Source organism: Bos grunniens, chromosome 11 (assembly GCF_055505025.1).
Source record: "Bos grunniens cultivar Pamir isolate PY7600 chromosome 11, Bosgru_T2T1.0, whole genome shotgun sequence".
In the NCBI taxonomy this organism is placed as follows: Eukaryota; Metazoa; Chordata; class Mammalia; order Artiodactyla; family Bovidae; genus Bos; species Bos grunniens.
The window spans coordinates 9084386-9097325 of record NC_141175.1 but is presented as its reverse complement, the minus strand read 5'-3'; the positions used below and the strand labels follow the sequence as shown (position 1 = coordinate 9097325).

At 46.6% G+C, this 12940-nt stretch overlaps 1 protein-coding gene across 2 annotated transcripts in view; it reads left to right on the top strand.

Moving 5' to 3' along the window:
- The first annotated feature begins 65 nt into the window (after positions 1-65).
- SLC25A25 (solute carrier family 25 member 25) overlaps positions 66-12940 on the top strand; it is a 36469-nt gene continuing 23594 nt past the window's right edge. For both annotated transcript variants that reach the window (XM_086324925.1, XM_086324924.1), the window contains exon 1: positions 66-416. In XM_086324925.1, coding sequence (XP_086181051.1) covers positions 162-416 — 255 coding nt within the window. In that variant the 5' untranslated portion in view covers positions 66-161. The remainder of the gene's footprint in view (positions 417-12940) is intronic.

The window sequence follows — 12940 nt, the reverse complement described above, 5'->3', positions numbered from 1 at the left end:
CGGGGGCGTGGCCATCCAGGCGGCGCGCAGCGGGGCGTAGCTCCCGGAAGCTGCCCATCCCGCCTGCTTGCCGGCAACGCAGAGCCCGCGCTAGACGACCGAGAACCCCGGCGTGTCGTCCGCGCTCTCCCCGCCGGCCCGCCGCCCCAGCCTCACGCCCGATGGTGAGCAGTGTGTTGTGCCGCTGCGTGGCCTCCCCGCCGCCAGACCCCGCCGCCTCCGCCTCGTCGTCCGCCTCATCGCCGGCGTCTGTGGACCCGTGCGGCGGCGCCGTCTGCGGGGGCCCGGACCACCGGCTGCGCCTCTGGAGCCTCTTCCAGACTCTTGACGTCAACCGCGACGGCGGGCTGTGTGTCAACGACTTGGCCGTGGGACTTCGGCGCCTGGGACTACACCGCACCGAGGGCGAGCTTCGGGTAGGCAACGCGCAGCCCTCCGCGCGGGCGGGGTAGGGACCCCTCTTCGCGCCCCAGCACCTCCGGGAGGTCCAGGTGACAGAAGCCAGGTGCGACCGGCTTCTCTGGCAGCCCTTTGGAGCTTGGCAGGCTTGGTGGAGGCCTCTCGGGCTGGCTGAGACCCCCTGGATGACAGACTTGGACACCCCCATTTATGCCCTAGTGGGAGTAGAGCTCCTTCTTGGCCTCCGTAGGCGCTTGGGCTGGGGACGGGGGTGCGGGGATAGGCCAGGTGGGTACCCTTTGGATATTCTGATGGCCGAAAATCCCCTTTCTGCCGGGGCTTTCCCCAAAGTAGAAGGTCAGGTCTCCAGAGTCTGCTGTATGTCACCTTCTGACCTCAAGACTTAAGCTTTGATGTTCCCTTCTACCCATCATTAATGGTTTTATCCATCCTCTTCCAGTGGCCCCACGTTTCCATGCCAGCGGTGGACCCTGATCGGGTTCCTCTCAGAAACATGTGGGAGTTGGAAAAAATGGGAACTGGGGTTTCAGGCAGATCCTGCCATGTGGGTGGTAAGAACTGACAGTTCTGGGTGAGGCTCAATCCCAGTTGACATGCTTATCCAGAAAATGGGACCAAGATCTCTTACAAGCTTGCAGATTAGAGTGAAAGAATCCAGGAGAAATTTTTTTCCTAAAAGTGAAAGCCTGGCCCACCTAGGAGGAGACTTTGTTACTCTTGTTCTGGAGTGGCCGCCTGGCCAAGGGGGAAGGAGGGACAGAGATGTGCTGTCCTTTCTGTATGAAACCCTCAAGCAGAGGCTGTTTCTTCCTCTTCTGTCTCTCATGGTATGTTTTCCTATCTGACTTTGTAGCTGTAGCTGCCGTTTTCCAAGTGTTTTGTTTATTGTGGCTTAGCCTGATTTATAACCTAGAGGAAGACCACTTTACCTAGCAACCTGTTTCTCTTGTAAGTTAGTTCCTTTGGTCCATTTGTACATACCGCAATTAGAGAATCTCATAGCTAAGTGTGAAAAAAGTTTTTGGTAAAACGCCAGTGAATTTAAGCAATTTGTTTTTCAGGTAGGTGTACATAAAGTTTTAAACTCATGTCCAGAGTATCTTGGCTCAACATCCAAGCTGTTTCACCTACTTAGGATCAGCCTAGGGAGACCAAGGGTAACACTGTGCAAGATAGAATCATTGGGTTAAGTCCAACAGGCTTAGAAGCAAGAATTTTTTTAAAGTCTTTTCAAGTGGAGTGTTACACAGAACTGAGCTGAATATTTTCTAATCCATAACTGATGAATAAATCACTTGGAAAGATGAGATGGCTGAACTCAGAGGGTCTATGACTTATGGGCTCAGGGAGGTGTGGGCCTAGGTGAGCCTTTCTGCTTCTGTGAACCTAGCCACCAGGTTACATGGAGGGCCTTGGGCTGCAGGAGTGTATTCAATGTTTACACCTCAACTGGAGTCAGTGTTTTTATGATTCATGGCACATCTGACATGGATCCAAATCTATTTTTTTTTTTGGGGGGGGGTAGTAAATGTAAATTTTAAGGGCAAACAAGGAGAAAGTGATCATTTTCTTTCCAGTGTTGAAACTTTTTTGATTAACCAAAAGGAGCCTAACCCAGTGGAGTCACACTGGCTCTACAATCTCTAACTTAGGGAGTAAGTTTCCTTTCAGTGTATGGCTTTTCGTATGGACTGACTACTTCTACCAACTCTTTCAGCTGATGAATGTGAAATTATACAGCTTTGCGAGATTGGGAATGATTCATTTTACTCATTTATTACCTGTGGAAGAGCACGGGCTAGTCCTGCAAGCGAATGGTTTTAAGTAGGAGAGAGAGAACCTGCCTTCTTGTGAATAGCTGGGCCACAGGAAGACACTCTGCCTCACGAATCCCCTTACCACTTCCTGCTGCAATAGTTATCAGTATTAGCTACAGAGAGAAAAAGTGGTGCTGCAGTTTTGCAGAAGTAGCAAAGGCAAGAGAGAATTGGTGGTGGCAGCGGGGATACCCTTCAGTTCAAAATGGGTTGCCTGCCGCGGGAATAGGCACTGACAAACACAACATCCAACTCTGGCAGCTGCCCCATATAACCCACAGGACCAGTCTGAGGTGGCGTGGGTTTGCACAGGACTCAGCCGTGAGGGTTTATCAGTGGGCGGCCGGTGAACCCAGGCCTTGTGACTACACAGAGCCTCCCACTAGCTTACCACCACTGGATTGAGCTTTCTTTAGAAATGAGCCAGCAGTTTTTGGCATCTCCCTTGGTTTCAGAAGAAATTGGAACAGTCGAGGAAAATTTACTTAAAATGGCAGTGGGCCAGAGACACCAGTGACAGCCATCTAGAGAAATTTTCTTTGTAAAGGGCATGTAAGCAGGAAGCCTGTCCCGGGACAAAAGAAGGGAAGAGTTTATTAAAGACAGAAAGACGATGACGACCACAGTAGCAGCTTTGGGAGATGAGGCTCTGGCGAGAGCTAATTATAGCATTGCCTATTTAAGGCATTTTCATGTGACCAAACAAAATCTCTGTCTGAAAACAAATTTAAAACATAGGCTGGAACTCAGGCAGCCAATTAGGGAAAGAACCCAAGCTGGGTGACGTGTCAGCTGTTGTTCCTCTAGCTGAGGCTTGAGAGACTCTCCTCAGCAGCTGGTGTTTGATACAAGTGAGGATTCTGGATGATGGTATGGTCAAGTTTGCTGACTCAAGAGACTTGCGTGTGCTCCGTCTAGTTTGAACCTCACAAGCTGGACTTGGGGGAGAACTTGAAGAATGATCCTTTTATTTGGCTTACAGGATCTTTATTTGGCACCTGGGATCTTAGTTCCCCGACCAGGAATCGAACCCTCATCCCCTGCATTGCAAGGCAGATTCTGAACCACTGGATCACCAGGGGAGTCCCCATCTTTTTAGAACCACATCTTTTATTCCCAAAATAGGTTTCAGGATTATTCAGAGATTATCCTATCAAACATGAGAGCCTACCCTGTCCTAATTCTCTCCTTGACCTGAGCAGTGTATAGGAAGCAATCTCTGTTGACCTGGAATAATGTCAAGTTGGCATGCTTGATCATATGCTACTGTTGGACTCTATGCCTTTTCAGTGTCTGGCCATTTGTGGGACAGGTATTTGCCTAAATAGTCACACTTAGGTAAGAAACTCTACAGAACAAAGACCCTTTTCCCTGGAAAGGGCGGAGACATAACTTGGTATAATAGAATGACACATTAGAAAAATGCCATTCGCAGACTAGATTGACTTTACATATTTAACTGATTATGTTATATTGTAAAATTGGTTCCTGGGTTGGAGGAATTATCATCAACTCGGCTAGAAGATTTTTGTTTTTAATTAGTTGATATCTGGAAAGGTGGAGCCCAGTACCCTGATCCGTAGACCAAGTATTAAATAAGAACATACCAGAGTGGGCCTGACCTGGAGCTTCAGTGGGTGAATTCCTTTGATGTTCAAAGAGCCATCAATTGTTGAAGCCTCACAGAAACCACAGGGGAATGAGGGAAACAAATATTTTGCTAGTATTCGTTTCTAGTCCAGCTGAGTACATAGCCGCAGGATGAATTCAGTGAATAAAACTGCACTCCCAGGGGACTAGTCTCATTAAATCTGAGCTGACTTTTCATTTTTAACCATTTCTTCTTTCACTAATGTGAATTTGGCAGAGCCAAAGAATTTAGTCTTCGACGGTCACTGGCCATCGTAGGCGAGCCTCCCACCCAGCATTTCCTCCTGTGACATCCTCCTTTGCAGAGGACCATCCAGCCCTTTCCTTTGTGGACTGAGTTGGGGTCCGTCTGAGTTCATTCTCAGATCAGACTGAAGTCTGTCTCCTTGAGTCTATTACCCATTTGCCCCAGGTGTACCTTCAGGAACAACCTAGAAACAGGATCTAAGGGTCCTTGGAAACAGCTGTCTTACCGGAAGGCAGCTGTCTAACCGGAAGGCAGCTGTCTTCCTGTAATCTCTGCTGCTGCTCGGTAGTTTTGCCCTTCTCACGTGTCCACACTTCCCTGCACCCTTCTCTGAGGCAGTGTGCCCTGGAATTAAGACTACAGATTTTCCTTGGAAGTCCAAAACAGGGAAAGCAGTGGAGACGGAAAATAGACTAGTGGTTGCCTGGGCCGGGGAGTGGAGGGCAATGGAGAGCTAGGACGGTGATAACTAATAATAAGTCTGGCATTTCTTTTGAGGGGTGGGGTGGTTAGGGTTCTTTGTGAGGTGATGAAAGTGGCCTAAAACTGATGGTGATTGCAAATATCCCTGAATATACTAAAAGCCACTGAACTATACACTCAAATGGGTGATTTCCTTGGTATGCAAATAATATCTCAATCAAACTTTTGAATAACCCAGCACAGGTTTTACAGTGTAAACCGGGTTCAGGTATTGTCCTAGCTGCTTGCGAGCTCTGTGACCTTGAGCAAGTTACTCGACCTCTCCAGGCTGAGTAGGAGGTTCAGTCTCCTTATCCTGGTGGGAAGAATACCTAGTTCAGTGGGCTTGTTGTGGGATTGAATTAAAAGAAGTTCATAAAGAACCTGCGACAGTGTTCAACCCAAAATGACCTTTTCCCAGGGAGTCTTTGAAAATAAGATGCCCAGAGTTGGGGGTAATCATCTACATTTTTTTCTTAGGTAACTGAGGTGAAAAGTGGACTCGAAAGAAGGAGAAAGCCTAGAGGATGTGGTTGTAAAGGGTGTCGGTAATAAAGGGTGTGCAGCACAGTCTCCTGCCAGCTGATGGGGCTGCAGAAAACCTGGGCCCTACAGCCTTTGCTAAATCCCTTCAGTCGTGTCTGACTCTGTGCGACCCCATAGACGGCAGCCCACCAGGCTCCCCCGTCCCTGGGATTCTCCAGGCAAGAACACTGGAGTGGGTTGCCATTTCCTTCTCCAGTGCATGAAAGTGAAAAGTGAAAGTGAAGTCACTCAGTCATGTCCGACTCTTAGCGACCCCATGGACTACAGCCCACCAGGCTCCTCCGTCCATGGGATTTTCCAGGCAAGAGTACTGGAGTGGGGTGCCATTGCCTTCTCCAAAGATTGAAACAGAAAAAAGAGAAAGAGAAAGAAACCCTGTTAGCAGGAGATTTCCAAAAAGCGGTCGTGTTACTCTACACACAGTGATGTCTTCGGCCCAGATGTTTCCCAGGGTGGACGTGGGCCCCTGTGAGCACCGCTCTTGTCAGCCTCTTGTGCTTTCACAAGTAGAGCTTAACACCTTTGGAGGTGGTCTCACTAACCTCATTAGTTTGTAGAAGTGGGACTGAGGTTCCGAGGTCGGGCTGGTTGAAAGCAGAGTCAGTGGCAGAACCCAGGATATTTGTTCTCAGCCCAATTTAGCTCAGCTTATACGGCCTCTGTCCTTCCATGGCTGGTGGTACGTAAGTAGCCCTTAACACTTTGCAGCCTTTATTTTTGCAGTTTGTGACAGGCGCGTATCTGTGCCCTGACACCAGCTGAGTGTCTTAAGACCTCCCCCCAGGGTGTTCAGGAAGCAATAGGTCCGTTCTGGACTCTAAAAGACTCAACAGAGCATCTGAAAAAAGAAGCCATTCACTTAAGATGCACCTTCCTTTAAAGTAAATGAATAACAAAGGTAGGACGGAAGGTGCTTATCTGCTTTAAACTCCAGGCCCGGAAGCCTGAAAAGGAGGTGACTAACGGCTCACGGGCTTACGTTCTCAGAGTCCGAGTTGGGGGCGGGGGGGTTGCCCGGTGGCTCTCCCTGTTCCTGCTGCTGGTCCCATGTTCCAGCCACGCCTGGCCTCCTGCCTCCTTTCTCGCAGCCCTCCCTCCTCCTGGGCTGGAGTCTTCTTGCCAAATACAAGGAAAAACCACCTCCATTGTGTGAGAAAACTTGCAAAAGGAAAAGAATTTGGAAATGCCAGTGGTAAATAAAGAGCAGGGGATGGTTTGGATTACCCAGAATGGGCACAGTGTCGCCTCCTTGTCTTTAGTCCCATGCAGCTGAAGAGTCCTGCTGTTAACCCAGCCCACTACCGTGCCCGCCTTCACCATCCTCACCTGGCCTTTTTACCATCCCTCCTGTTGCTTCTAGTTGATGGCCTTGGATTGAGTTTGAACCCCTGGGATGTTAGAAATGGAAAGGCTTTGAGGTTTGTCCAGGTCAGAGACGTTAAATAACTTGTCCAGGGTCTTACTGAAACACCTTATGCGGTCATGTAGGGCCTCTTCTATGGGAGAGATTACATCCCCATAGAAGCTTTTAGTGATACATTTATGGACATGGTTAACTTTTTTCCTTTCTTCCTTTACATCTTGGGTGGTTTTTCTTTTTTTCTTTGGCTAGAGGCTTTTCTTTAAGCCTATATAAGCAATATAAAATAGGATCTGGTAAATGGTTCTGTAGCTAAAAACTTCCTTTTCTGAATTGTTTCTAAAGTGCTGACTTGATATAAACCAGTCATTCTTACATGGAGGTCTCCCATCTGCCCTTCACACCCTGAGCAGCTCTGATGTGTATTTGCTGAAGAAAGCAGCCGTCCATCTGGTGGGTTTCACACCCTTTGTGTGAGCTCCTCTCTCTGAGGTCCTCCCCCAGGACTGAGGAAGAGACTGGTGACAGCTACATTCACACTCAGGACTTCCAGGTAGCGCTAGTGGTGAAGAACCCACCTACCAAGGCAGGAGACATAAGAGATGCAGGCTCAGTCCCCGTGTCGGGAAGACCCCCTGGAGGAGGGCATGGCAACCTACTCCAGTATTCTTGCCTGGAGAATCCCATGGACAGAGGAGCCTGGTGGATTCCAAAGAGTCCAAAGGGCCGCAAAGAGTTGGACACAACTGAAGCGATTTAGCACAAACACACGTGCATTCACACTCATTCAGATGATATCAGTTTTAGAGGGCGATTCTGGAATCAGCTTTAAGAAACTGCAAACATCTACTGTTGCTTTAATAATCTGCTGACTTGCCATTTCACGTGGGAGCGAAGAAGGACTAGGAAAGTGTGGCTTCCACGAGTAAGCTGAACATGTGCCCGTGGTTTGGCTCCCGCTGGTCAATTTGGAGAAATTTCTGATCACTTTAGGTGACTTAGGGTGTTTATATGGCCAGCCTTAATACCATATTCTCCCCACCACCACCACCCCATCCCACCCCCCTTTATACTTGACATCTATGGAATCTGAAAGGAGAATCAGGCTCCTATCAGAGCAGAAAAAGACAAAAAATTATGCTGTGTTTCTATTCTGTCTCTTGTTTCTCCAGCTCTTTAATTTACATTCTATGTCGCAAAACCCTACACTTAAAATCAGGTTCGTTTTGCACACCCCTGACTTTCTTTTAGAGAAAAGAAAAAGACATCTTTGTTCCCAGGCATTGACCTTGAACTTAGGACCTCAGTGGAGACTGGCTTTTCACCAGGAGTAAATAAGCGTCCAAAAAACTATTTCCTCTGTGGGGCACTTGTCTTTCCCACAGTCACAGGAGTCCCCTTTAGGGAGTTTTGGCCAAAGCTAGATTTTCTGGTTTTACCTCCTAAGATGGAAACAGACGAGGGGGTTTCACCTTCTTCATTACTGTAGTTTTGTCACCTTCAGTGCCAAAGGAGGCCAGTGCCCGGCTGCTCTTCGTCATCTGATTGGGGGCTGAGTCGAGGGCAGGAAGCTGTTTAACAGTCCTGCCTGACGTCCTAAGACCCCTTCTGCCATGGGACGGCATGGGACAACACCCGCGATCTAAGCATTTAAATTCTCCAGTTAACTCATGTCAGAGAAGGATAAGTCACCTGCCACAGTGGTGCCTTTGAAACAGCAAATCGTTACTACCAGTGTATAAAGAGAGCCTTCACAGTCTTTTGCTCCTGCACCATTCAAAAGGATATATAAAAAAAGGTGTACCTCATTGCATATTAAGTTGGCATCTAAAAATTTTTGTCCTAAGTTTGGTAGCTGCAGAGGATATAATTTCTGTATATCTGGTTTAAGTGTTTTAGTTTGTGGGTTTCAGTTTTGGTCAAAACCTTAGAGTTTTTTACAGATTTGACCCATTCATGTCTTCAGTTCAGTTTAGTTCAGTTGCTCGGTCGTGTCTGACTCTTTGCAACCCCATGAATCGCAGCACGCCAGGCCTCCCTGTCCATCACCAACTCCCAGAGTTCACTCAAACTCACGTTCATCGAGTTGGTGATGCCATCCAGCCATCCCATCCTCTGTGGTCCCCTTCTCCTCCTGCCCCCAATCCCTCCCAGCATCAGAGTCTTTTCCAATGAGTCAACTCTTCGCATGAGGTGGCCAAAGTACTGGAGTTTCAGCTTTAGCATCATTCCTTCCAGTGAACACCCAGGACTGATCTCCTTTAGGATGGACTGGTTGGATCTCCTTGCAGTCCAATGGACTCTCGAGTCTTCTCCAACACCACAGTTCAAAACCATCAATTCTTCAGTGCTCAGCTTTCTTCACAGTCCAACTCTCACATCCATACATGACCACTGGAAAAACCATAGCCTTGACTAGATGGACCTTTGTTGGCAAAGTAATGTCTCTGCTTTTCAATATGCTATCTAGGTTGGTCATAACTTTCCTTCCAAGGAGTAAGCGTCTTTTAATTTCATGGCTGCAGTCACCATCTGCAGTGATTTTGGAGCCCCAAAAAATAAAGTCTGACACTGTTTCCACTGTTTCCCCATCTATTTCCCATGAAGTGATGGGACCAGATGCCATGATCTTCATTTTCTGAATGTTGAGCTTTAAGCCAACTTTTTCACTCTCCTCTTTCACTTTCATCAAGAGGCTTTTTAGTTCCTCTTCACTTTCTGCCATAAGGGTGGTGTCATCTGCATATCTGAGGTTATTGATATTTCTCCTGGCAATCTTGATTCCAGCTTGTGCTTCTTCCAGCCCAGGGTTTCTCATGATGTACTCTGCATAGAAGTTAAATAAGCAGGATGACAATATACGGCCTTGACGTACTCCTTTTCCTATTTGGAACCAGTCTGTTGTTCCATGTCCAGTTCTAACTGTTGCTTCCTGACCTGCATACAGGTTTCTCAAGAGGTAGGTCAGGTGGTCTGGTATTCCCATCTGTTTCAGAATTTTCCACAGTTTATTGTGATCCACACAGTCAAAGGCTTTGGCATAGTCAATAAAGCAGAAATAGATGTTTTTCTGGAACTCTCTTGCTTTTTCGATGATCCAGCAGATGTTGGCAATTTGGTCTCTGGTTCCTCTGCCTTTTCTAAAACCAGCTTGAACATCTGGAAGTTCATGGTTCACATATTGCTGAAGCCTGGCTTGGAGAATTTTGAGCATTACTTTACTAGCATGTGAGATGAGTGCAATTGTGCAGTAGTTTGAGCATTCATGTGTTACCCTCCATATAACCCATTGGCCAAGGCTGTCCTCATTTTCAAATCAAATCATTTTTGCTTTCATTCAAATAAAATCTGGCTTCATTTTTTTTTTTTTTTTGGTTAAAAGTGTTAGTAGTCGTCGATTTGACTACATCTCTTCCTGATGCTAATTATAATTCTAAGATAGATGGTTTGTAGGTAGTGAAACTGGTAACCAGCAGACGAGGGGCATTACCCTGGAGTCAGTCATCAGAGAGCTCTCCGCCCTGTTATAAGACTCCCTCAGGAGCCTCCAATTGTCCTTCTGTGTGATGTCCCAGGGGCTTCTATACCCAGGGCAATTCATCAGGATACTTTAGAATGGGTTCCCATTGGGAATCCCTTCCATTAGAATTTGTTGTTTTCTCTGAAAAGTATAGGAGATCCTGAGACACACTTTTATCCCTAAGTCTGTTTTCTAGATTCTTGGAAGAATGGGTTCCTTTTGCAGGTGATTACCCTCAGCTTAACCAGGCTCTGTTGATGTTTATAAATCTACAGTTGCAGGAGGGTTATACTCTCCAGTTCTTTCTCTGGATATCAGGGGTTCCCCCAAGAAAGTTAAGTGAGGTGGAGTTGTGTTATAGTGACTCTGAAAGAAACTAATGATCGACCAGATACTGGTGATGCTCTCATATAAGAAAGAGAGGTACTGCATTAACCCACAAGGAAATCAAAGGTACTAGAAAGGTTGCTTTAAAGTCAAAATATTGGCAAAGTATGCAAATTGAATATGTTTTCATTGATTGCTGCCTCAAGTGCTGGTCAAAGGAGATTTTAGGATAAATAGGCCTGTCTCCTCCTTGCCTAGTTATTATTTCTTTTCTTCTGCTGACTTTGGGTGTAATTTGTTCTTTTCTGGTAAGTAGAAACACCTCATGGATTTAAGACCATAGGATGTAGGCTTTCCCTTCTGAGTCCTACTCTGGCTACATCCCACAAGTTTTGCTGTGTTGTGGTTTCATACCATTCAAAATACCTTTTCATTTCTCCTTTGGTTTGTTCTTTGACACATAGATTATTTACAGTTACATTTCATTTCTGTTTCCCTGGTGGCTCTGTGGTAAAGAATCCACCTGCCAATGCAGGAAACACAGGCTCAATCCCTGAGTCAGGAAGATCCCCTGGAGAAGGAAAGGGCAACCCACTCCAGTATTCTTGCCTGGGAAATCCCATGGACAGAGGAGCCTGGTGGGCTACAGTCCATGGGGTCACAAAAGAGTCAGACATGGCGACTAAACAACAACAAATTTCATTTCTAAACATGTAAATATTTCCCAGGTACCTTTCTATCATTGATTTCTAACTTAATTCCACTGTGGTCAAAAAAACATTTTGTACAGATTGAATCCACTTATATTTAATTTAATGAGTCTTGTTTTATGAGCCAGAATGTGTTCTGTGTGTACTTGAGAAGAATGTGCACGCTAGTCTCGTCCAGCAGAGTGTTTTATAGGCGTTAGGTCAGGTCAGTAGGTAAGCTGTAGTGTTGCTCAAGTCTTCTGTGTGCTCGCTGATTTTCTGTCTACTTGCTCTACCATTTACTGAGACGAGGGTGTTAAGACCTGACTATAATAGTGGATTTGACTCTTTTCCTTGCAGTTCTGTTGGGTTTTTACTTTCTGTCTTTTGAAGCTCTGTATTGTGGTCCTCGGAGAAGGCAATGACACTCCACTCCAGTACTCTTGCCTGGAAAATCCCATGGATGGAGGAGCCTGGTAGACTGCAGTCCATGGGGTCACTAAGAGTCGGACCCGACTGAGCGACTTCACTTTCACTTTTCACTTTCATGCATTGGAGAAGGAAATGGCAACCCACTCCAGTGTTCTTGCCTGGAGAATCCCATGGACGGGGGAGCCTGGTGGGCTGACGTCTATGGAGTCACACAGAGTTGGACACGACTGAAGTGACTTAGCAGCAGCAGTAGCAATGTGGTACTAAAACATTTAGGATTGTTATGTCTATTCTTTTACTTTTAACCTACGTGTATCTTTATATTTAAAGTGTGTTTCTTATAGGCAACATCTAGCTAGATCTTGCTTTTTTGACCAGCCTGACGATCTCTACCTTTGCACTGAGATGTTTAAACCATTTATATCTACTGTTGTTGCTGATAACGGTTGAGTATAAATCTGCCATCTCACTGTTTGTTTTCTATTTGTACCACCCATTCTATGTTCCTTTCTCTTTCTGCCTTCTTTTTTGGGTCAGAGAGTATTTATAATTTCACTTTATCTCTTTTGTTAGCTTACTAGTTATAACTTTCTGTCTCTCTTTCCCCGCCACCTCTCTCTCTTCAATGGTATCTTTTGGAATTATAGTATACATCTTTAACTTATCACAACCTATCTCAACTGATATTATACCCCTTCATAAGCAGTTTAAGATTCTGCTTTACATTTTATTTATTTGTTTATTTGTTTGTTTGGCTGTCTTGGATCTTTGTTACTGGGCGCGGGCTTTCTCTGGTTGAGGTCAGCTGGGGGCTGCCCTGTGGTTGCGCACGGGCCTCTCGCCGCTGCAGCTTCTCTCGTTGCGGAGCACAGGCTCTGGGAGCTCCGGCTTCAGTAGTTTCGGTGTGTGGGCTCAGTCGTTGCGGCTCTCAGGCTCTAGAGCACAGGCTTCGTAGTTGCAGCAGCACACAGGCTTAGTTGCTCCTCTGCATGTGGGGCTTCCCACCTAGCTTGGTCGGTAAAGAATCTGCCTGCGATGCTGGAGACCTGGGTTCGGTTCCCGAGTCAGGAAGATCCCCTGGAGAAGGAAATGGCAACCCACTCCAGTATTCTTGCTTGGAAATTCCCATGGACAGAGGAGCCTGGCAGGCTACAGTCCATAGGTCACAAGAGTCGGACACAACTTAGCGCTGTCTTTGTTTCTTTCAGCATGTGGAATCTTCCCAAACCGGGGATCAAACCTGTGTCCCCTGCGTTGGCAGGAGGATTCTTATCCACTGTACCACCACCAGGGAAGTCCTAGTTTAAGACTATTAAACATTATGCTTTCATTTCTTTCTCCCCAGCCTTTGTGCAATGGTTCTCACACATTTTTACTTCTACATATGTTATAAACCACGCAGGCTGCCTCTATGGCTTGTCTTTTTATGGGCTTCCCAGGTGATGCTAGTGGTAAAGAACCTGCCTACCA